Source organism: Bombus pyrosoma, linkage group LG8, assembly GCF_014825855.1.
Source record: "Bombus pyrosoma isolate SC7728 linkage group LG8, ASM1482585v1, whole genome shotgun sequence".
NCBI lineage: Eukaryota > Metazoa > Arthropoda > Insecta > Hymenoptera > Apidae > Bombus > Bombus pyrosoma.
The window spans coordinates 8,127,198-8,153,730 of NC_057777.1; the positions used below are offsets into that span (position 1 = coordinate 8,127,198).

Genomic DNA, 26,533 nt, shown 5'->3' on the forward strand with positions numbered 1-26,533 from the left:
TAATTAGCGTAAAAGGTGATATCTTTAACAAAAATTCAAAGAGGTAGAAGAAGAAAAATTCAAAGATCTTAGAAATTGCTTTACCACGTTCCATCAAACATTACAGACTCTTTCACTCTTTTTTAACCTTTCATCCTTTTATAATATTAACATAAAAGATTGTAAGACTTCAAGAATTTATATTAGAAGCTAAAAGTAATTCTTAATTATACTTTCTAGTTGTTATCGACATTCTTTTAAAACAACTAATAAATTTGATTGATTCTAAAGCATATATAAACGTAAAGCATAAAGATCTAACGGCATATTCATCGGTACATTATTTCTTTAAGCATTTCAGAATATTTCTTATACCGTCTGTCTTGTGTAATATCCGTAGATATATTTCAAATAAATATATAAACTGAAAAATTAGAAACAATCTCTTTTTTTCAAATTTTAAAATAAATTTCTTTTTGAGAATATTAAATGAAATTATACATACATACATAGATGTTACTTTCTTTAACGTTGAAAAATATTCTCCGATATTTACGAACACCCACAGTTAAGATTTTAATATTTCTAAACACAAGTTCGAAATAAATACATAATGCGATATATTGAAATATAAAAAAATGATTATTTTCTTTTAATTTATAATAAATTCCTAGGAAGGATAAAAATATGTAAACTCCTATCAAGCGATGTATTTTACATGGAAAAGATGTAGGAAAGAAGAAGAGGAAAATAAGGTATATCTTAGCTCAGTATCGAACATGGTTCTCCGAGACACGGTGAAGATTAGATCTGAATTCGAACAAGTACATGTAATGCCTCGTTAAATACTAAATTCGATGCACACCGGTGTAGAAGCAGCGAGGAGCAGCCTGGCTAAGTAAATTTCCGAGTAACGCCACCATTTACATTCGCTAGCAAACAAAATTTACATTGTATCTCTTCCTGAAACGTAATCGTTCCTTTCGGCTAGCGCCGTTATGCAGTTTCGCGAAACAACTACCGTTCAAAGAATGTTGCAGGAAAGTTCATTTTAATGCAGGCAATGGGAAAATGCTTTTTCCTCGCTCTCGAACAATCAGGATTATTTCAACGTATTGAGATTCCTTTACGACGTGGATTCTGTTAAGTGGATTTAAGAAATCGTCTAAGGATGAATAACTTGTAAAAGTAGAATTTCTTCATAATTTTTCATACTTTAAGCAAGATTAATATTCCAAACTGGAGAAATATCAGAATGAAATTCTGCAACTGAAGATGATAAAAGGAATAAAGAAATAAAAATTCATAAATACAGATATATATAGCCGAAAGTTGCAATTTTTCGACGAATTTGCGATTAGCAAAATGACGACTTTAAGAAATCGTTTTAAGATCGATGAATTACTTGGAAGCAGAGAAACCGCTCTAATTTTTAAAGCGAAACATTAATTTACGAATGAAGTATGACGAAAGGACATAGAACATACTAATAAAATTTCTCGTTATGTACTTTATGATTCTTCTCTAAAGACTTGTTAACTGTTAACGAGAAGCTGTCTGTTTAAAAAAAAACTACATCTTCGTATAAAATTTTTACTAAATACGTCATAACTTTCTATTAAAGTATCGTTAAATATACATCTCAACTGTCGTTAAAAGTTGTGTCTACAAAAAGTATCCCATTAAAAAACGTTTAATTCAAGTATCAAACTCCATCTCTGAAAAAAAATTATCGTCACCGACTTCGGTAGGATATTTATTTAATAAAAATTGTTATTATCATATCTATATATATATATATTTAATCTATACTTTAATCCGTGTCAATTTAAATTCTTACTTGTCATTAAATTGTTATTTGTCTTTATAATTATACTTTTTTAAATTACTTTTTAATTACATTTTATAATTATACTTTATATATATACTTTACCATCCTTTAGATTTATTACATATTCGGAAAATAAGATTTGATAAAAAAATGACTCCTTATCAAGTAAACGAGAGATTATTAAATTAATAACGAAACATCAGCAAAATGAGTAAATTAATTACGGGAACCAGGAAAATTACACAAATTACTAAATTACTTACGAAGATACCGAAATTTTCAGGATTACAGGAATTATCATACTAATTCGACGAAATTACAGGAGTTTCCAAACTGATTACATACTCACCGCGAAATGTCGAAAATCACACAAGTTTCCAAATTAACTACAAAATTACCGAAATTATCAAAATTATAGAAGTTACGAAATTCATGACCAATCTTACCGATATTATCCAATTAATTCTGAAATTAAATATCATAATTACCAAAGGGGTAGGGAGAATCGTTCACATAAATGCAGTAGGAATTTTATCAATACGATCAATCACTCGAAAATGTTAAAAACTCGTCTTCCTCGTTTCTTATCGCAACACGACGAACGAAATCTTACAAGGAACAAGGAGAGGGATGAACGAAAGTTCGCAGTCGAAGTTTTACCCTCGTAAGTCCGACGGCTGATCGATAATCGGCTTAAAATAGCGTCGTGATATTAAAATTAAAATTTGCACCGGTTCAACCCCTAAATTTAGGGTTGCGTTTCAAGCGGACGGAGGCTCGTGTATTACGAGCATGTCGGCCGATAAACACGCAGTTTTATCGCGGCCACTTTTGCTCTTTAATCTTGATAGAATGCTCATGTTTATTCCGAACGAGCATTCGCTGAAGCGGACCGAGGACATTTTTAATTAATATTAAATCTGATTCCGCGAAATCGACATCGTAAAATACAAGCTAATGTGTTGGGAGGATTTGAGCGTTAGTCATTATTGGTCAGCCGTGCAATTAGCACATATATGGTTGTTTATCCTTTGCTTTTCTCTCGCTTTATTCACTTCTGTTTCTAGTTTCTAGTTTCTGTGAAATAAAATTTGTTTCGTTGAAAAATTCGAAAATTACGTTTAACGGTTATGTTGGCTTTTTATTTTAACTTTATAACGTACACACATCGTTGTAATTTCCTGTTAAAATTGTCTTCACTATTTTCGATTAATCAATTTTAAAATATCTAATTCGAAGGTAATCGGTAATTTCGTCGTTAATATTTTGCAATTTATTTCGTAACTAAAACACTCTGGCCGATATAATTTTATTAAAAATTTTATCCGCAGCAATTTCCATTATTTCAAATTATTTATAATTCAAGTTGCTTTCGTTTCACCTGTACGTATTATATTTTCACTGTCGAATATATGTATATCGTATTGGAAAATTGCAAGCTGCCAAAACTCGTTGAAAAGTTAACGATATCCGAGGAGGAAGTTTGTGCGTCAGGAAATTGTCAGGCGGCGAAACTTATCAAAACTTGCACGTAGTTGAATCGCGAAATGTCAAAAACCCCACGGGAAACTTCACATATCGTGAGATTGCGAGACGTTGAAAATTTCCGTGCCTGTTCCCTCGGGAAAAATTCGAAAAATGTTAAACGGTAAATTTTATTTTTCAATTCTTAAAGCTTTCCGATCGTACAAGCTTTCATGCATCTATCATTTTATTACATTCGCTTTAATTTTCCTATTTTAACCGAGTGATGAGAACAATGGTAGAATAGCCTGCTGTCGGTAATATCTGACCAAATATCGTGTTCCGTCCGAACAAACAAAAACGTCAGGATTTTCGTGGGTAATTACTTTACAATGTTACTATCACTACCACTACAACTACTACTACTACTACTACTACTACTACTACTATTATTATTAATAGTAATAATAATACCAAAGACTCTACTTTAGAGTCTGGACGTTAACACTCAGAACGATTCCATTTAACAATTGCAACAGTGCTTTAAATTTTCTAATTAATTCTAATTAAGCACAGAGAAGAATTTCCGCAGTTCTTACCGAATTAAATCCGAAGTCTCACGTTCGTCCATGTATTGCTCACCATCTTCAGGCCTTGGTTTCGCCGCGTTTCGGTCGCTCGGAAGCGCAGTTGGAGTTGACATTCAGCGAGCGCGTATGCTAGTTGGCCGTTGTCTTGCATTCGTTGAAAACCAATCAGCGTGCATATTTTCGACATTTCCGTTTTAGGATTCTTGCTGGACGCCTGATCAGTCTAGCACGGTCAGTCTTTTACGAGCTTTCGAATCGTTAATGTCATCTCCATCGGTCGCGAGGTAAGAATCGTTTAGTCTCTCAGCGATCTGAGACACAGTCTCGTCTGAGTTTTCGACTTATTAATGTTTCCAAGCATTCGTGAAATAAAGCATCGTTCGATCGATCGTGACCATCAGTTGTCAGTGTCAGTGAAGCTTTACGTTTTCGAACGATCTTACTCAAGATCAACTCTGAGCGATCGGAGAGTCAAGTATCGTCGTAGCCGTGTTAATAAAAGTCAGTCATGGTTAATTCGGCGGGTAAAAAGTACAACGTAGTATCATCCAGATCAGACACGTGCGCGTACATAATATTTTCAGAAATATTTGTTAAAACACCATTGTCGATGACATTTTCTGACCTCTCTCTTGATTCATTTTATAATGAAAAACCAGCAGCCTGGAATTTCACGAACCGATATTAAACTGTCATAACATTTACATAACCTTCTCGAAATGGTAAAGTTATTTTTATAACAAGTTTTACGTCACTGTTTCCAAGTTTAAACGCATATAAAAATATTACTCGAATAATTTGATATTTATAGGTTCAGTTACAAACTTGATATATCTGCGTTGTAATAAAATTTCTTTTTGCTGTCATAGATAGCAACGAACAAGAGGAGAATATTTAATAGACAGTTTATTCGGAAATGTAGTCATTATATCTTGTAATATATTAATAAACTAATACCATATCATGCGAAGTTTATAGAAAGAAATAATTATACATCAAAACTAGAACAAGAAGAAAGAAGGTTCATCTACTCACTATTGATAGCGAAATTGTAAATTAATTAAAGGGAATTTGTGCTTTTTTTAAAATATTTGTATCAATAATAATAATAGTACAAAGCATGATATTCGAAAGCAGCATCTTCTTCGCGCGCTTAACCGCAAAAACCTGCAGTTTCTTTTAAATTTTCATAAAATTACAGTTTAACAAAATGAGTCTTTCATTTACCAGATTTGATTAATCATTAGAGAAAATTTGTCTATTAACGTTTAAGATTATGTTTCGCACTAATTATGGAATAATTAAACAAATGCTCACACATGCAACTCCTACATAAAGAGAACAATAGACAAACATGATATTCGCAATTATCAATAAATTTCATTAACTCATGCTCTGATATGAATTAAGCTTCTAATTTCATATAAATATTCTAATCGGAAAAGTATTACATACTGAAAAAAAAAATGTTTATAGAAAACTTGTAATTGCCACAAGGCTAATCCCTTTGATATAAATTAAATGTCGAAATTTTCGAGCGATAGGAAAAAGAAATAGTAATTATAAAATAATAATAATTAGTAATAAAATGGAATAAAAATCCGATCTAAAGAGCTGCAGCAAAAATTATGACTCTCTCTGTATAGAATCTATCATACTGCCGTTCAACAAGAGCAAGGAAAAGGGGAAAAAATACAATTGTAACGAGGTGTCTCAACGCAAATCTTTATTGTTACCTGTAAATTATAACACGTAGGTGGAATAAAGACAGAGAATCTGATCGAAATTTCGCTGTTAATCTTAGTTTAAATCGACGTAAGGTACAACGTATAATTGTTTTGTCGAAACGATTAAAACGATCAGCTGCAACAGTTCAGAAAGCGTCGCACACGATACGTCTCTCATATATTTTCACCATCGCATCGTCGCAGCTTATCATACACGTAGTACATATTACACTTGACGTGTAACGCACGCGCAATCGATCGTTTCTCCTGGATATATGTTCTCTCAACGTTACACCAAAGCTCTTTTTCTCTTCGTTCAAGTTCTTCCTGGTCAACGTGCGATCGTCCGTCCCTTCCACGAAGTAAAAAGCCAGACATCGTTGGAAAATTCCGAATAAAGCGTTTCGTAATACGAGAAACGATCGATCGATCGATCAATTGTTTCATGGAAAACACGCTGTCGTTTTGAAGTACTCTCGGTACCAGTGTGTCAAATTTACTTAGAAAGATATAGAATATATCTTTTCTTATAACGAGAGTGCATGCAGTTCTTATATTTCTATAAACAGAATATTTTTATATTATGTTTGTATAAACAAAGTGTTTACATGGTATTTTTATAAACAGAATAACGATATCTACCGATATTGAAAGGTTCAAATAAAGTGATAGATAGAATATATTTCATTTTCCTTGTCAAGTATTTCTGACTACTCTTTAGAAATGGAACGCGCAACCGTCGAATCACGACCTTGGATTATTTTCTAGATACTGGAAATTCAGTTGAAAAATATATGAAAAAGCTCCTAAGTATTTATGTATATCGATCATTCAAGTTATAATTACACTGGAAAAATATTTCATCCGATGTTGTTTAATTTTCACTTTAAATATTAATAACGTTTCTCTTAAATATTAATGAGATAAATACAGATAGTGATTGTCTACTGGGTTGAATCAGCGGTGCAAATGAAGCGTCAGAATTTTACCAGCGACCTCCGCGGGAGAAATTGATTAATTATTAACAAAGCCGCTTGTTTTAAGCAGCGTTACATCCGCCCACTAATTAACCGATATTTAACGGCTGATTTCACAGGAAAATATTAAAAGTTACGATAACACTTAATTCACGGCTGGGAAGACGATGGTTTTTAAATCACCTGTTGAATGCGTTCACCGAAAGTTTCACAGAGAAAACAGCTGAAAATACATAACTTTTCTGTTTCGTTAAAAGCTAGAATATAATTTATTTATCACCTAAAAGAAGCAGGAAAAAAGAAAGAGGCAGGTATTAATAGATGAAATAGAAAGCGATAGAAACAATAGTTCTTTTATATTCCGATTGACATATCGAATTACTTGAAAAACATTTCATTCGGATTTATATCCAATCTCGTACAGGTAAAAAATCATGGTTATTCATGTTCACTCTACATTTTCAATTTATTTCTTTATACATAGTAAACGTATCTTTTTCTGGATTATACCGCTCGTTCAGAAATACCCTATATTAATTTATGCGTTGATTTATACATTTTCTTCTTATATGACGTTTCACTCGTTAAAGAATTTTTATTTCACGTTATCTCGTTTATACCGCATTAATTTGCCAAACATTAATTTCCCTTTGACTTCCTTGCATCCCTTAATATATCTTCATGGGATCATGTAACTTTAGCCTAACTCCCACGAAGTTAACTTCCGAGGAACGCATTTTCGCGATGTAATTAACGATTCACAAGCGGGCGCATAACTTCAATTGGATTCAAACGCCACTTTAATTACTTCTCACTGCGTCACGTAATACCAACCGGATTAAAACATTACCCAATTTTCATGCGTTTACACGTCATTCTCTTGTGATTTATTCTTTTTGCTTGCTTTCAGTCGTTTGTCGCCAACTGATCCCATAATTTCAATTAAAGAGACCAAAATGTTACGATCTGGCTTGTTTTTCATTAAAATCCAATTTCCCAAATTTCGATAAAAATTCAATTTCCCTCGCTTTGTCTCACTTTATCTACCCTTTACTTTACCTTAGCTTAACTTTACGCGTTTAACTTTGCGCCATGGACATCGAATGACTGTTCTTTTTACACTTTCCACGACTATAGGTAAAACATAAAAAGAATATTACCTTTTTTCGATTTTTAATTCGACGAATTCAATTTAAAGTACTAACATAATTAGACCGTGACATTTATGCAAATTAATATTATTATAAATATAATTTGAAAAATTCTACTTAGATAACGGACCATTTCATCTATTAAGTAATTGTTGTTGTAAGGAATATTCTATGTATATTGAATTTACATATTTTTGCATATTATGTTATCTTTTTCCAGCAAAACAGTTTGAACGGTGAAACTCGAATAATTTTCAGGTTATCAAAATTATAGTAAGTTCTCTCTTTTACTGACAAATTTAACGGTGAATTTTTATGAAAGAAGTATAACGCAGTATATGCAGAAATGGATGTTGCAAATCAAATCTCTAGATGTATTTCAACGGACACAGTCCGTATTTATGTAGTAATTTAATATATCAAGCCTTAAAAATCGGGTATTCAATATTACGTGTGGTTATCGTATATCTATACTACCAGGAAAATCACGAAAGAAAAGTGTCGGGAGAACGTAGAAGAGTAAGAAAGCTCGATCTGGATGAAACAAGCATCGCACATTTATTCGAGAAGCATGAAAAAGAAACAGGCGAGATTCGGTCGAGATTCGGCGGCGTTTTGTCACGCGAAAAGGGAAAACGGCACCGGCCGAAAAATTTACATAAAATGTCCCACTCACTCTCTGTGTTCTTTTTTGTATTTTTCACATGTCTATACGTCTCTCTCTCTCTCTGTACGTATGGATATGTTTGCGTATATACAGATTAGGCTGGCTCTTATTTACACTCGATGAAAAATTTGTTCAAGGTTTTTTTCGCTCCCCCTCCTCTATAATAATTCCAATAATTTCAATTAATAAAAAGAAATGATCTGCGCAAAATTTGAGCTCGATTTGGTAACGGATAGGCGTACCTCTGGGTTCTTAAACATTAAAATAATTATTTAAATGCTTATAAAATTGGATTTATTCGATTATCTCGTGAACGAAAATTGATTTCAACGTCTTTTAATTTTCAAAATTAGAAAAAAATTCTTACGATCTTTCTTGGTTTCTCTTCATTCTTTTCAGAATTTGTGTTTCGTATGAAGAAAGGTAGTAGAACATACAAAATGCGTGTTGTCTAGATCTACAACTTTTGTCTGACATAGTTCTTTTGATATAACTAATACTTTTTGAGGATAATCGAATAAAACCAATTTCATAAGCATTTAAATAATTATTTTGATCCGATCGAGGACAAAAATTTATGGCACAGATTGTGTGTTTATTAATTGCAACGATCCCGCGGGATGGCGTGAAATAAATTCAAAAGACGAAAATATGAGCCAACCTAATACAGATGTATCGTCTAAAAATATATTCTCAGAGCTGGCGACAATAAAAGTGCACGTTAAGTAGCAACGCCCACGTATCTCAACGGTGTGTACAACAGTTCTCGTCTCATCTCATTTTATGTTCCATTTAACAGGACAACGACAGGGAAAATTTGTCTCCACACGCTGTGTAGACATTAAAGCTAGTCGTCGTATAAAAAAAGAAGCTGCTTTCAGAACGATGCGATATGGCGTTTTTGGTTCGTAGCGAGTACTTAAGGTTTCGTGCGTACCAGTGATGCGATTTCTTTGCGATTTTGTATCGGTGAATGTAGACCAGACTCGATAGATTTATATCTCTCATGATGCAATGTACACGAGTTTATGATAAGGAGGATTAAATCAGTGAAAAAATCAATCAACTCCCTTACGATGCAGTCATAAATCTCTAATATTGTAATAAAAAATGTGAGATTCGTTAATTTGATCAACTTGACAAATTTTAGCGTTAATTATTTTATTATCGTTTATAATTGTCTCAATAATTTTCTGCGAAATATTCACCATCGATACAAATATTTTACGTTGATTTGAGAGTTCCTGTCATCCTTTCCGAGTAACGTTGTGTAATTCAATAACTTTATATCTGCGATAACCGGATGACACGCTTCTATGCACGGTATCATTAGTAAACTGCAAATGTTTATGCAATTTCAGATTTTTACCAACACATCTAAGGAAATAGAACGTAAGCAAAGATTTGTTCCATTTATCGAATATTATAACGAATTACCGAATATTTGTATTACCTCGAATATTTTATATGTTTATACATATGCATATATATTTCTGCATATTTCTGCATTTTTCATATACTCTTGCATATTTCTGTATGTTCGATGCATTCGAATATATTTATTTATTTTGTATGTTTAATTATATGAATTCGTAAACTGCCGATTTAATCATAAATGTACAAATAAATGTGCAAAATATTATAATATCATTTTGACACAAAATTCCAATGACGTCGCATCGTACGTTTGCATCGAACCTTAAACGTGTGCTACGTCTTGATAGATTGTTCTCACCATCCGTTGGACGCTTCTTTTTATCATTTGCACGATCACTTACTGCCGGTGTCGTCCAACGTGATTGTTCTGATTGTTCTCCGAGCTTCGTCGCTCTGTTACATCGATTTCTTGATGCGTCGAGACGCTCAACCGGCTGTATTAATCGCAATGTTTCGTCCTGATCGAGAAACTCGAAAAAACTCACAAGAGCGAAGGTTCAATGAGAAAATCTTTCGTTCGCAATGTTTTGGTTCGAGTTCAGATTGATCATACGTAGCGAACATGCAAAGTTTTCCTTCAGTTTGTTGATAGAGAACGATTAAGTTTTTGTACGATGAGAAACAATTAATAATAAGAAGAAACGTGATATTTTTTTTATATAATATATATTTTAGTGTAAGGTACAGTAATTTAAATCTGTAAAGATAAAAGGTTAAAGTAAGTAGATTGTTAGACGCAAGTTAAGCGGTTAAAATGCGCGCTAAGTGATTAAACAATAAACGTCTAAAACTATTCACTGAGAGGAGTAAAAAATGTTTAATCAACATAGAGTTTAATAATAATTTCTTTACAATAAAGTGCAACTCTGTATGTGGGAATAATACGAACATGTGTTTATTAGGAATAAGAAATTAATCATAAAAAAATCTAAAAGAGAGATTATCGTTGACATTGATAAAAGCTTGCAACGAGGCACAAAATTCTATTTTCTCTTTGCGTAATATTTGTTTAACGTGTCTGTCTTTTAAATAGAATTTATGTTGATCAAATATTTTCCCCTGCTCTTTGTAAGTATGTACTATGCGCTTTAAAAGTTTTAAACCTCCCCTTTTACATTTTTAACATTCTGCAATAGTAACGAAAACGAGAATAATTTTAAAATAAAAATTATTTCGAATTTTTTCTCATTAATTGAGAATCTTTTTGCGTTTTTTTTATTGATACATAATGTATGTCTTTGGAATAATTCAGGATTAGTAATATACAACTTGATGTTTCAAATATCATTTAATTTGTAAGTATTTCTGAGATCATTTTAATGTATTAGAATTCTTATTATAAAGCGATTTAAGTTTGATTCTCGAAGACGTAATTTGAATGCAAACGTTCAATTAGATATCCGCCAGACGTCAGAAATGGAATGAAATATGAAATTTCATTGAACTTCTCACTCCTTCGCCAAGATTAATCATGGAAGTCACACGAAACAAAAGCCTCAAGACGACCGGTTAAGCGTTTAACATGATAACACTTGTTGGAACATTGCACACCGAACAAGGAATTCGCATGCGTGCCGCTGAATGCCCCAGAGACAACCGCTGAGCAACAGGAAGTGTTCTAAATATGCGCGTCGTTCACAGTGAATATTAAAAATATCCTGTTCTGATGAAAAATACGTAGCGTAGATTCTGATATGTTCAGTTCGCTTAGCCCCCCGTGAACCCAGGGCCTCCTAAATAATTTCTAAAGGACATTGGAAGCTGTTCAAACTCTTGCAAATGTGCAAATTATCATCCATAAGTCACCAGATACTTAGTTTATTTCAAATCGAAATAAATTAATGTTATATATATCTAATTACAAAAGCGAAACTGATATTTGCCAAGTATCCTTACCATAAGAAAAAAGAAATTATACTAAGCTCCTAAAATTTGATTGAAGATTCATTTAAACTCAATCGTGCACAAAATTAAATTTAATCATCATCGCTGCTGCACGCTACAATTTCGATTCTAATTTGATCTTAACGCAAAATGTATTTCGTTTGAATTAAAATTGAATCATCATGAAAAAGTTCCTCCCATCGTCGTTATCGCGTATTTACAATCTCAAACAGGAACATATTTCGTTCGAATAAAATTCCAAGCTGCAATTTTGATTTAATTTCTGCGTCAAAAAAGATTAGCATAAATATACAAGTAGAATCAGGATAAGGAAATTGACGCGAGTGGGTTAATAAAGTTTCTGTTTAAAACTACTTGGTGGTTCGGTGATTTATAAACGAGAATGCAGCCAAAATAAACGACAACGAAAAAGCGAAACGTTCAAAGGAATCAAGGTATATATATGTCTAATCATTCTATCATTGAAAAAGACGAAACGTTCGAAGCTGTGAAATGTGACAATGGGTCCCGGAGGGTTAAGGGTGCAACCCTGTATTCAGATGACTCGATTAAGCAAAGTCGTCGAGTAAACGCGCTTTTCTTCCTCGAATTATGTCAACCTACGAAACGGAAAAGCGTCTACTGCGAGCGAATCTCTCGCACTTGACGCGTTGCTAGAAACGAAACATAGCAGCTCGCGGATCCTCAAGATCTACGAGCGATCCAGACTCGAGAGTTTAGAGATCAAGTACCGCAAGGTTGGCCGTCTGGAAACGATTGAGGACCAAGAAACAACGCGAGCCAATCGCGTCGGATCGCTTCGTACCGTTCGTTCGAGCGCGAAATGAAACTTCACAATGTACAATCTAAACGCTCTGTAATACTGAATTGACCTTTTGCAAGAAGAGAATTTTCGCTTGACGTATATTCACGAATTTTTTCCTCTCTGCCTCTAAACGTCTCTTCCACTTCTTCTGCTACTTCCACGATTCCATCTTCTTCCTTTTCAATTCATACACGTTGTAATATTGCGTAGTTGAGTCTCATCGGTATTCGCCAATATTTTTCTTATTCTTTCAATCCGAGATTTATATTCTATCGATAGATCGGTATATATTTTTATTCGCATAATCCTAGGAGGTTTTTTATTCTTTTCCTTTTTCTTTTTTTTTTAGTATTTTTATCTGTTTTTTTCTTTTGTTAAATCGTAAATCCTTACAGACTAGTTCGACGAAACAAAAGTGTATATATATGTAATGTACTCCAACAAATTCTAAAAGGCTGCACATTCTCCGGACCACGTGCGTTTTCACGTTCCCTTTTTTTCTTTTTTTTTTCTTTTTTTTTTTATAAACAAGCAAACACACGGCAGTACAGCAAACGCTTGCCTCGTTTCTCTCGAGACGCCTCGATAGTCGACAGCCTGATCATTTTCTCGTGACGTGGACAAGCGAGCTCGTAATTTTCTCGAGGTTCTGTTTATACTGTAGGACTTACTCTTTCTTCCTTTTCCTGTATTTTTTTTAGACAACCTTGGAAAGAGTTTTTGAGTACGTGATCGTTTAAATAAATACAATTTTTAAATCCGTGAATAAATTTGTCCTTTTCCTATCTGAAAAATTTAATTCATTCACGAAGTTGTTTAAATAAAATCCATGTTCGATTCATTTTTCTTTAGATAATATACGAATTAACACTTCAACGACAGGCCACGCCAATTGGTACCTTATGTGTAATGATATAATATTAAAACAAACGTAAAGGCAGTAGTCAAAATTTTCACATGGATATTGCAATTAATTTAATTAATTTCTTTTTGAAATAAAACCATTTTTCTCAGTGAAATCTACCCATCGGTAAAGTATTAATATTGATACGTCAAAAAAGCATCGAATTTTGTTTTCTCCCATTCTGATAAAATTGTATTATTTTCTCTGTAATTTTGGTAAAATTCAAAACTCACCATTCCAAGGTCACAGGATACAATTATATTTCCTCGATCTTTACAAGCTCTAACGATTCACATATTTACGTGATTCACGAACAGATTTGTAGATTAAAGTTAAGGTATCGCTTGAGACACAGTCAAACATTTACCGCTAAGCTATATAATACGTACGGTCTAACGAGGAGGTTTAAAGAAACAAGAAGAAGAACAGGGATCGTCAGGAACGCAACAGGAGAAATCCAGCAGGAGGAAACCAAGAGGGGGATGATTCAGCCCATTTATGATTGCTCATCGATTCCTTCTTTGTCGATCTTTCGTTAAGTTTCATAAGATCATTTATTGTGAGAAACAGTTTGATTAAACGCGCATGCAAAAAATGTCCGATCTTACCGCGTGTACTCGAGCATAAATGGCTGAACGATCGATGCACAGAAATCGTATTGGACGCCTGTCGTCCCTTGAAATCGGAAGTCGTCGTCCAATAGGATTCCACGCGCCAATTAAAAGTGGCATTTTTTTTATTTTCGTTCTCAGTCTTCGAAATCTGTAGTCTGCGTTCGCGTCGTACGAAAATAAAGTCGTCGAAGGTTTTGAGTTCACACGGCTCGCGGGAATCGCTCGATTGTTTTGTTAAGTCGCAATCAAAGAGACTGCGGATGGATCGACGCGACGGCGCCAATATCGAACCGGATGGATCTCCTGGTGCCGCCGTACGAACGTTAATGTTATACGCCCCTTGAAACCTCGGACACCCTTAATTTGTACTTTAACATGAGGATACCTGGTTACCATGATGAGCGGCCTCGTTTTCACGCGTTTTGTGTTAGGCGAAAATCGATATAGTTTGTCCTGGACGCGTCTGCAACTTGATGTTTATTTTGTATTTAATTCTTCCGTACTCACGTGTTACGTTTGCTTAATTTAGTTTTTAAATAAGCAATAAAGCTGACACGCTTTAAATCACTTCATTTATGGCGAGGAAAGAGAGATTAGACATCGTTTCTTTAATCGTGCAATCAGTTACCATAAGGTTTGATTTTAAGGGTTAATTAAAGGGGTTAATTTATAAAGTTTTCTTGTGTATTATAGTAGAACTCCATCTATTAGAACAAAATTTTAGTTAGGGCTCGATTAATCATTCGACAGTGCAATAAAACGAAGAAGAATTCGAAATAAACGATTTAGAAGGTAATTATCTTTTTATGGTTTCCAGCATTTCTGCATTTTTCGTATCAGATACTATCTGAGAAGATTGAATCTATGACTGCGTTATTCGAATGAAAAATGATAAGTAAAAAGGACAGTAACTCGTCTCCTATCATAGCTATCGTATTAAGTCAAATTACGTGAACTGTCCCCTAATGAGTTTCAATGAGTAAAGTTATATCGTAATTTCAGTTGGTAACTTGGAGAGTTGTAAGTGATTACAAGAGATTTTGGAAGGATGTAGTGTGTGAATTTGATATAAATTTTCTTCGATAGAGGATTTAGTAGAATCTTATTCCTATAGCGTCCAAATTTGATGTAAATTTCAGTTGATAAAGACTTCATAACAGAAATTCGTGTATTCCTATTAGTATATAAATTTAATGTGAATTTTGGTTGGTGGCAAACTTCTAATAGGGATTTACTTCTGACGATGTTTAAATTGAGGCTACATTTCGGTTGATGGAGACTTTATAATAGAAAGCGTAAATTTCAGTTAATAGAAATATACCACCAACAGTATTCATCCGTTTCATGCAAATATCGTAAAAGGAATTTCCGTACTCGTGTGAGTATTAAAATTTAGTATAAATTAAGAGAATAATAATTAATTAGTTACAGTAAATAAATATGAAAAATAGATAAGAGAGAAAAGAACGCAATTATTTTTAATCTTTAATAATCTTTAATCTCAATAGATTACTTTATCTGCTCTTCAGAGAACGAGGAAATCAAGGAAGGTTCTCATATTTTAAAATATATTTTAAATGAGAGATTTTTGGATTAAAATAGTTAAATTGTTAACCTTGTACTATAATTATTCGATCGAATACTTTTAACCGTTTTCCGCCCTTATATCGCAATACTTTATTATTTTTATATTATTATATTTTTATGTAGATTTTTGTCAGCAATAAAGCTGAATTTATGCATCTGTTTCTGTTATCTAATTTGTAAACAACAATTCGTTAATCGAAAGATATACAATTTATTATTATTATTAATTCGAAATTAATCACTGTCATTATTTTTCATAAATTATATAGTCGTTAGATGTAGGAGGTATCGTGTTGGAAAACATTATCAGAGAACAACGAAATCCTGTCCGAAATGACAGATGAAATTCTTTCCCTTGTAGTGACAGATGATTCAGGACGTAGAAATGGGTTTCCGACAGCAAGAAAATTGATCGTTCGTTCTCAATGACAGGAAATTGTAGAATTCTAACAGGAGAGAAAAATTATTCATAAAAGATTTTCGTTTTATACCTTTACTTCAAGAAATTGTACAAAAGAATAAAACGCTGAGATTCTCGATGAAATAAATGAAGTTATAAATCTTGTATAAATAACTTAAATTAAATCGAAAGGATTTTACAAAAGAACAGACATTTCAATTTCTCAATGTCTTTTCTACCAAACCAACATATAAATTGTTTATATGTAATATTCGTACTAAGCTCATAATTATTCTAAAAGAATACGGAAAACTAATTTTAATATGTTTCGTAAAATGTCTACTTCAAAATTTTCAACATTTACAACGAAGTATTTTACAAACCGAATAATTATACTAACTTCTTAAATTTCTCAATATTTCCAACATCTACACCAAGCTAATTCTCAATTTCTAGATAAACAGTCTATCAATAATTACAATTCTTTCAAACAATAGAAAAATGATAATAAATTACTCTGAAACTTCCAACCTTTCAAAAATCTCCTATAGTAATAAAAGAATTTTCTAAATGTTCCAACAGTTTCAACATTCTCACCAAATTACTTTCAAAGTCTTTTAAAACGACACAAAAGTATACATTCTCAAAATACGCTAATGCTTACACAAATAATAATAACATCGAAAATTCAGAAACTTCTCAAATATTTCAATGTTTCCAATATTTTTAACAAACTCTAATAATTTTCAAATCTTCCAGTATCCTGTTACATTTTACAATTTTACAAAAAGATAGAATAAAAATACACAGTTTGTTTAAAAAATAACGGAGCAACTTAAGATTAAAAAAAACCTAGTAGCGACATCAATACGAAAATTTTATCACATAGAAATACATCCTTCGTCATCGTCATCATTAGGAGCAGAATTATAGCGATTAACATTGGAGTAGAGTTGGTCATGCGCGGAAAAATATGGTGCTGTTGTGTAATAATGTACCGGCTCATAATGCAGCGGCCATAACTGCTTCTCTTGAAAACAAATAAATTAAAATATTGCACCAACTACTTTGTTCGATGGACTTAGTATCGTGCAATTATTTTCTATCTCCTCGGCTTCGAACAACAACGAAGGAGAAACGCTGTGACAACATTCGAGACATCCGGAAGGCCGTGACGAGCATTCTCAAAGGAATTCCATAAAAAGACGCCCAACAATTATTTAACGCATTAGTTGAGAGTGCAAATCGTTGTATCTCCACAGGAGAAACGTGTTTTGAATAAACTAGAACATTTTCCTCGATACGATGCCTCTGCTTCGTTATTTTTACAATGTTCAACAATTTTTTGCGACGAACCGTGTAACAATGAAATACTCAAAGATTTCTGCGAATACAATACTTTAATACAAAGTTTAATAATTCGAAAATTCTCCACAATTGATACGCCGTAACTCCGGTCAATTCCGTGATTCTATGTAAGGAGAAAAGAAGAAAGAAAAATCGAACGAACAAGTTTCACGATAGAATCGCGCGATATCCCTCTTCCGGTCATCCATCAACAGTATGTATCTCAGAATGTATCACCGAACCAGTCGGAAGCTCGCGTTAATCGCGGCAAACGTATCGCAACTTCCTGTGTTCGCTATCATCTTCTAAACGTCAAGCCGCAGAACACGTCCATTTAATTAACAAGCAACGGCCTGTCTATCGAAATATTATCGATTCAGCGATATTCTTGCGCGAGGACACGTAGCGAACGCGTGTAAACGAGGCCGCGTTAGAATCAATCCGCACCCCTCGAAGAATCGAGCACGGATCCGCCATATTTTTTGGCTGAGTGTTGCTCGAGAGACGATTCATCTTTACGTTCCCCTGAGTTTGATTTCAACGTGAACATCTCACTCTCGCGCGCGCGCGCTCTCTCTCTCTCTCTCTCTCTCTCTCTCTTTCTTTCACACGTTTCCGCATGCACACACACAAGCTCTCTCTATCTCTCATTATGCGTTTGTGTTTGTGTGTGTATGTTTGTCTGTATGTGTGTATGTGTGTGTGTGTGTGTTTTTCTTTACGGTTATACACGGGAGAAAGGGAAAACTCTCTGCAAAATAGATGATGCGGGAGAACGGGGAGAATGCGAGCAGGGTGTTCGTCTTCTAGTCAGCACGCGTTCCTTTTGCGAGCGGATTAAATCGCCGAGAATGTAGGAGGGGATGCTTTGCAGTCGCATCCACGGTGAAACGTGACCGCGTAAAGTAATTTCAGTGATTCGTGAAGTTGTTCGTGGAATTTGGAATGCGATTTCGCTAGGGTCCGATTCGTGTGACGTTAGGTTTTCTTGGAATTTTAGAATAATTTTAGAAGCACCGTAGATCAATAATAAATCCAGATTCTCTCCTCTCGTTCCGTGTTCTGGAGATTAGATGATTTTTAGAGTGCGGATGTTTCCACGGATTCATATTTTCACGAATGCAACTGAAGAAGTACAATTTAAACAGAGGTTCGAGGTAATCTATATTTCAGAATGCTGTGTCTTTTACGAGCATTCTTGCGTCTCATAAGTACATAAGCATAACAGTCTAATGATTTCTCCTTTCGTTTTATCCTGGAGATTTCAATATATTCAATTTTAATGAAGCCTTTTCTTTATAGCACGAATACCAATTAGACCAAAATGATACATTTAGAAAGATGCAAATATTTTAATATTACGTTTGCAAAATGTCGAAGAATTTTGAAAGTGCATGTTAGTTCGAATTAAACGAATACATCAAATAAGTTAACGTTTCTTTATTTTCAAGACTGCATCGAATCTACAATTTCACATCTAAGTCCAATTATTTGAGATTATCCATTCCATACCCGATCTTTTTTCAATCGAAATCCAACAATTAGTCTTGAGATTGTTAATAAATTTCCTTCTTTTTTATCGCATTTTTCTGCGAAAAGTAAGGAAGAGTTACCTCAACTGTCTTCATCCCCCTCTGGAACTGCTCGCAAGAGAAACGTCCGCTAGCAGCGAAACGAAAACCCTGAATATGTGTGCGGGTACGCAAGAGTGTGAGTACACGTACACATACATGGGAATATATCATATACATATTATATGCTATATTATACATATATTATATATATACAAATATATATATATATTATATGTATATATATATATACGTGAATGTATAAAGAAGTAAACTCGTCAGACTTATGATTTTATGCATAGGTCAGAGGTTCATCGTCAACAAAGGAATTAGCGTCCTCTTGCCCATCGCAAAATGGCATCTGCCAATACGTCAAGGTGAGCTTTCGTCTGGAACAGAGACAGAAAATAGCGTTTGCTCTTGATAGCCTGGTTCGACATGAAAGTAACGTGTTTAGCTGACAAATGCACGCATGTACCTACGTATATTTCTCATTCAAATTATAGTAAAGGTTAAAGCGACGAAAAATAAGAAATTTGCCTGATAAATAACTTTTTGTTGATCCTTTCACTGTTCACTAAAACGACGATGAAATAATTGTGCGGAAAATCTTGAACAAATTATCCAGTTTCTATCGTTCTAAAACGCTACGTTCAAAGCTTAATACAAAAAACAAACATAAAGAGAATCCCATGAAACACCTGATTTTCATTTATAACATCGAAAGCCATTCAATTCTATTACATATAACTTCTATACATGCATTAATCGTTAAAAATAGTTCGGTTCTGTTCCAAACTTTACCATTGCAGTCGTAGTAGTTTTATCTCATTACAGCGTTAAGGAAATTTCAAACAGTTTCCCACAATGCACACAATATATTTTTGAAAGAATTCTGTGTTAAGTGTTTGGATACTTTCGTGCGCCACTGTAAAACATACAGAAAGAAATATACGAAAAGAATCCCTAAAACTCCTAACCTTCATCCAGAACCCAAAAAGGACGAACAACCGAAAGAATACCGCCAGCTCCGTAAAAAGGACCATCGTCTAAACTCATCCGGAGCCATTCGTGTGGCCCGATAGCTCGTTCGATATTCCGATCCAGCCCCTACGCATCCCCAGCCGGGTTCTCGGCAAAAAATTCGTTAAGTCAGTTAGCGAACTTTCCCTTCGAAAATCCGCGCGCGTTCTCGCGGGCGTCTACTACTTTTCGAAAGCTGATCGAGTTCGAGAGAGCGTCTCGCTACCTTGGAAAATCTAATTCTCCGGTTCGAGTTCGAGGCGACGTAGTTTAATCAGATCCAGGGGCCGCCCACGTTGATCAGGCCAATTCCGTTTCGACAACACGGGCCGTTCCGCGTTCTTCTTCTTTGGCCGTGTTCTTCCGTTACGAGGTGGAAACGGTGGAAGAAAGAGAATAAGAGAGAGAGAGAGAGAGAGAGAGAGAGAGAGACTGGCGGCGGCGCGGCTCGACCAGCCGGAAGGAAAAGAAGCAAATATCGATTTCAAAGAGGCGGAGAGGCCGGCCCGGAATCAGCCGGAGAGAAAGGTCAACCGTTCGCCGGATGTGAGGGATGATAAATCCGCGAGAGGGCGAAACGTTGCTCAGATTTCCTTTTTCCTTTTTCTCTTCTTTCCTTGACAAGGTCCTCTTTGTTTTTTGTTTGTTACGTGAAATAGGTAGGTGGAAAAGGGTGGATGTAGCAATTGGGAGGAACGTAACGAGGTTGCTAATATACGATCAGAAGACATGATGAGGCAGTCATGATGAGACATATTTTAATTGGAAAAGTATATGGTCAAATCAAACTTTGATATGCAATGATTTGGTTCATCATAAACACAATAGTTGCATACGAATATTAGCGTACTATAAACTGATTAAATCGAGCTTATCTTCGTATCCTGATTCACGGAAGCGTTTGAACGAATATAGAATATCGATACATGAGAAATAAATTACCAATGCGAACGTAAACGTCGCGTGAATTTTTCTGAGAGGGTAGTCAGCAGTTTCAATTTTGTTGTTCCGGCGATTCGTACGTGGGACGCGAGGTATCACGATTGCTATGTTTATGCAAGTAACGTATTTGTGTAACTGGCGTGTAGGTTTTAGCTTCACGTTCGTTCCTCCAAGTTGTTTGCATATACACACCAATTGCGTAATGTTCGTTGTTAATTAACTGAACTCGAAGGCAATCGTTTTATTGCATTACTTAAAATTAAACATCGACTTTTACACATGTTTCATAATATTGATTCTATTTATAAATTTAAAAATTAACTTTTTTTAAATTAAAAAAGTGTTGCCTGTTTCTGCATGTATATTTGGATTGTTTAAAAATCTCAGATTTTTCAAACAACTGGCAATTTATGTGAACAAAATAATTTGTAATTTATACGATATATTCTAAGTCTTAATTTAAATGAATTTAATTAACACGTTTACCGTCATGATAGTCATCGGCGATGAATATTTTAAGATTGTATAGTACTGTAATTACTTGCGTGAACGAGATTGTGATTATGTTTGATAGAAATAGTAAAGTGTGATTATAAAAAGAGCATAGAATATTACAAAAATTTATTTGTTCAGTTTTTTTCATTAAGATAGTAAGATAATAAAATATTAAAATATTACACATTATGTATTACGTTATTAGCTACTGTATATGTATACTGTATATAAAAATATTGGAACATTTGAAATACATATAGTAGCTGAAACAATCATTTTAACATTTACCACAGAGAATTTGTACCAACATTATACGTACATTATACGAAACTTTTTGAAATTGCGTTGCTACTATAATGAGTCACGACCATCGTAATTACGCTAGTAAACTTTGAAACCAGTCCGACGACGTAAATTGAAGTTAAAAGAAATTTGTTACAAACATACACTTATTGCTGGCGAAAGGTTAATATACAGCACGAACAGCAGTCTTAAACAAATATTAATTACCGCTAAAGATGGTTCCGCTAAATATTGTAACTCATTGATACAGTGAATAATTGACTCTTTAAATATTTTAGTTATCTTTGTGAAGTGCAAACTTGCCATAAATATCTTATTATTTCTAAATACATTTTCACATCTGCTTTAATTTCCTTGATATAATCAGGACAGTTGCGTCTCGTTACAGCGCTAATGATATTTTAAAATGTTTCCTATAATGTATACATAAGTCGTTTCTAGGAGTGTTGGAATATTTTCGCGAGCCACTGTAGCACCATTTGTATGCTCGTTCCACTTTTCAAGCGATTTGTACGTAAAACTTATCTCTTGCAGCGCGTGCTAACCGTGCTCTAATCTGCTTCTTTCATCCACTCGTTTCCTTCTGTCCTTTCGCGAGCGAGAATTCTCGTGGAAATCAGGAGCAATTGTTTTCTCTTCTTCCCTTGGTTTGTCTCTCCACTCTCTTTCTCTCTCTCTCTCTCTTTCTCTTGTTTCTTTAGTCTTTATTCTACCGGTTGTTTTTTCACGATGGCAAAGGCGGAGGAGAATGCCTTTGTACTTAAGGGCCGGAAGAATTAAGGCGACGAAGCTTTTTAAAGATTTACGGGCTCGCCAGACAGTGTAAATTGAGCCTTGTCGAGTTCGCGAGATTAGTTCCCCGCGGCTTTCGAGTGTTTGCGTGCGCGTTAGATGATGAACTATGCCGCGAAGGGGTTGGAGGCGGCGCAATTGCGTGTAAAATTATCGAAACGGCGATGCACGGTGAAGGTTGTTCGTCTTCGAGGGTTGTGACAGTCTATAGATAGCATAGAAGAAATTTTGACACGGAATTGGGTGAGAAGCTCTACGAATAAGACGTCGTTAAATTAAAGAACTTAACAAATTAAGAAAGTAAGGATTGGAATGTTAAAGAAATAAAGGGTGGAGAGTTTTAAGATTTCACTTGGCACAGTGATAATGTAAATGTCAGTTAAAGAAAATCGAAGGACATTATAAAAAAAGAGTTCTTTTTAAAACAAAATTGATGACTATGATATTTATAGACTTTATTCTCCTTGGAAGATAATAAATATCAAACTAAGAAATAATAGCATAAATTTCTTATTTCATGCAAAATGTATTACTAAAAAAATAATATTACGAGACATGACATATGAAATTAATCACATTTTCGCACTAATTATTAATTATATGTACCAAATACTAATATAAAGCATAACGTATACGTACAATTAATAACACTTCTGCATTCCTTCTATTCTATTCGTTTAATAGTAAGGAATAAAAAGAAAGTATATTACGCAGATTGACAAAGTGTATTGCATGATAATTGCAAGAAATTGTGGGCTATTGATCGTGTTATTGATTAATAACGTAATTGTACACCGTCACGAGATGACTAATTGGAGACTTACAGTTTTGTAAAACATGCAGGCTTGCCTGTCCTCGTCTTCGCCTGTAGGGCAGTCTATGAAACCGTCGCACAAGGCGTGATCGTCGATGCAATGGTATCTACCCATTCTGTCCGCTGTGGGACACGCAAACCTTTCCATCCCGTCTTCGGAGATTGGACATTCTGAAAAGGGAAGAATTGGAAAATTATAGCCACGGCGCTTTAATCGAATTACCACTGATATTAAAATGTTTTTCAATTCCTTTGGGTTATTACATTGCAATGCTAGTAAAAAATTGGTAATTCTTTTACTTTCTTGCCTTTTTGTCTCAATATTAAGAACATTCTGATAACATGCAGTATCAATAATTCGATATTTGTTATTTGATATTACTAACGTTATAATAATATTTTTATAGGCTTTATATCCACAAGAGTAAGTATTACCATATCTCTTCTTTTTAAATTTTTATATTTAGTATCTATCTTGTTAGTAATCCTAGTATTTTAACGATCACTAAATTGCCGATTTTTATATATTCATGTAAAATTTCCAAACTGCTGTGATTATAACATTTAAAGGATTTATTTCGTTGCGTTCATAAAAATATAATTGTTCGGTTGTACCATAAAGCGAAGGAAGAATTTTCACGAAGTGATCAATTACCTCCTTGTTTTGCCATTTTATCGATCTGAGATTTTCCAATTTCTGTACACCATTAATTCTCTTATTCTTTCCTTTAATCGCCCTTTTACCCTCTATTTTCTACCTTCAACACCTCTAACTGTCCCGATACCTCGTTATTCCTTTCAGCGCCACCAATTCTCCATTCTACAACATCGTTATTTTCCCACTTCATCCCTGTATTTTTCTACTTACTTCTATCGCGCTCGTATTTTCGTCGTTTCGTGAATTTCTTCGACACCTTGCATTTCCATTAATGTACCATCGTTTCATATAATTTTCATATAATTTTTCTATTACTCCGTTCACATGCTATCGAGCGTATACTATTTTTATGCAAAGATCGACTCGAGTCCTCCCTCGCCCCCGGAACGCAGCAGCGTCTGTTTGCGCGAAATTTTGCTGCAACCTTGCGAGAAAACGTGTTTTAGAGGCTGCGTCGTATGAAATTCAAAGGCAGCGGAAAAATGCCAAGGCTCTTGCTGACAGTTTCGTTTTATCGATTTATAGAACGCGTTTGTTTCATTTTGTACGCGTAATAAACGTACATCGTCTCGGTAAATTTAATAAAAAGCGCTCCAAATTCGATTAGCTTGCTCTTGTGTGCAATTGTATCGAGTATCAAGGATTAACGGTTGTATCGAAATTCTTGTGTACGTTCGAAAACTTTTTCATTTTGAAATATGATCGCTGGAAAACGAGGGATATATGCTTTTTTGCTCTTGAGTGAGCTCCGATTGAAAATTGCTTCATGCCTCGGAGATAAAAACGCGTTTTGTTGCAAGTAGATTTTAAAATGATTTTATTTACGCTAACGCTAACGCTAACTTTTATTTTACATCTTATATTAAAAATTAATATTGGGCTTGTGTATTATTTGAATAAAATATTTGACGATTACGTAACAAAATATTATAATTATATTCATTTGACTAAACATTATACATATCTATACAATATTTTGAAATAATTATACGTTTACTTCGTTTGAATTAACAAACGATTTGTGTTCATATTATTTCATTATTTACTTATCTTAATGGAAACTAAAATTATTTTCCATATGTTATTTTTAAAACAAAGAGTAATTCGCTATCACTAGCTGTTATTTTTTATCATTGTGTCAAAAAATTGTATCTAATCCTGTTAAATTAATTAGATTACAAATAATATTAGTTTGGTAGGATATCGTTTATTCTGCCATGACATTCGCTCGATTCGTTCTTCGCTTCAGACAAGCATCATCAACTTATTTACCCGAGATCGATTAGGGTGGAACAACCTTGAATATGACATCATCTCCGAAACCTCGAACCTCGCCAATAAAATGGTAGACTAAAAAATATCCTACGCATGTTCGTTAGTTTCGAAATATTCTATTAGCGTTTCGACAATGCGTTCATTATTAATCGACGTGGAAAAATTCATTTTGTAAACTGAAGTGTTCGTAGCAAAAGAATATAATAATTTCTACTACTTTGTATTTTCAATATGATTTTAATATGTTATCGTTTTTAATGTATTTAAAGTAAAATATAAAATATAATAATTTCTCGATTTTTTATTCTTTCATTTTTATATTTTCTTTTAGAATATTTTTTATTTAGGCATTCAACAAGCTTTTCAAATTAATTTTTCTCTGTTGCAATTAGTTATTTTATATAGCTTTTTATTATAGCTTGTTCTGCGCCAAAATTAATTTATTCATTACTCTTGTAGTTTTTAATCTGTAAATCGATACCCAATCATTTCGCGTTACAATTTATTATTTTTACAACTTTTCCCATTTTTAATATTTTTTATCTTCCCAGTATCTAACTTTTCTTTGCTGAAGTTAATCAGTTCTTCTATTTTCTAATTCTTAAATCTTCTCGATATCTAACTTTTCCTGTTAAAATTACTTCAACACTTTTTCAATTTTCTGATTTTTAAACCTTTCAAACACTTAACTTCTCCATCCTCAAATTAACCATTCCACTACTTTTCTATTTCTCAATTTCCAAACTTTTCCAACATTCAACTTTTCCCCACCAAAATCAACCGTTTCATTATTCTTCCATCCTCCACTTTTCCTCATCATTTGTCACCATCTATCACTCGCTTCCTTTTCCCAAGAGATCACTGAAATTGAGAAATTCTCAAAATTGATCTTGCACGAATACTCGAAAAATTCACAAATTGTCTGTGTCGGTGTAGTACGTGCATTTGGGATTTCCATTAATTTCCATCGTATATGCTCGTGCCCCCGATCGATTCTTAATAAAGCCTTTGTTAGAAGGCAGGACAATGGTCGAATAAAAAGGATACGTCTTCTCCCCTGTCCAACGATATTTCCAGTAACTCCCAGTGCAAATTCTAAAACAACTTTCCGACCAGTCGAGGCTGCTAACAATGCACGACTATTTCTGACAAACCCCGTGGTTGTAGGCGATCGCCACACCCCCTCGAAGACGCGTGTCCATTCAAACCGAAACGACGGAAATATCGTTGTTAAATCAAGTCAAGGTTGCCTTTACCACATAAGGGACCAATTAG

General features: G+C 34.0%; 1 protein-coding gene across 3 annotated transcripts in view; it reads right to left on the reverse strand.

Annotated features, from left to right (window-relative positions):
- Positions 1-11,096: 11,096 nt before the first annotated feature.
- LOC122569979 overlaps positions 11,097-26,533 on the reverse strand; it is a 31,374-nt gene continuing 15,937 nt past the window's right edge. Inside the window, exons 2-3 of one of the 3 annotated variants that reach the window (XM_043731726.1) lie at positions 23,336-23,496; positions 11,097-19,345 (exon numbers count right to left, since the gene is read on the reverse strand). In XM_043731726.1, coding sequence (XP_043587661.1) covers positions 19,286-19,345; positions 23,336-23,496 — 221 coding nt within the window. In that variant the 3' untranslated portion in view covers positions 11,097-19,285. Of the gene's footprint in view, positions 19,346-21,617; positions 22,717-22,742; positions 23,181-23,335; positions 23,497-26,533 lie in introns of those variants that run through there. The other 2 variants (XM_043731725.1, XM_043731727.1) reach the window with 2 other exon arrangements.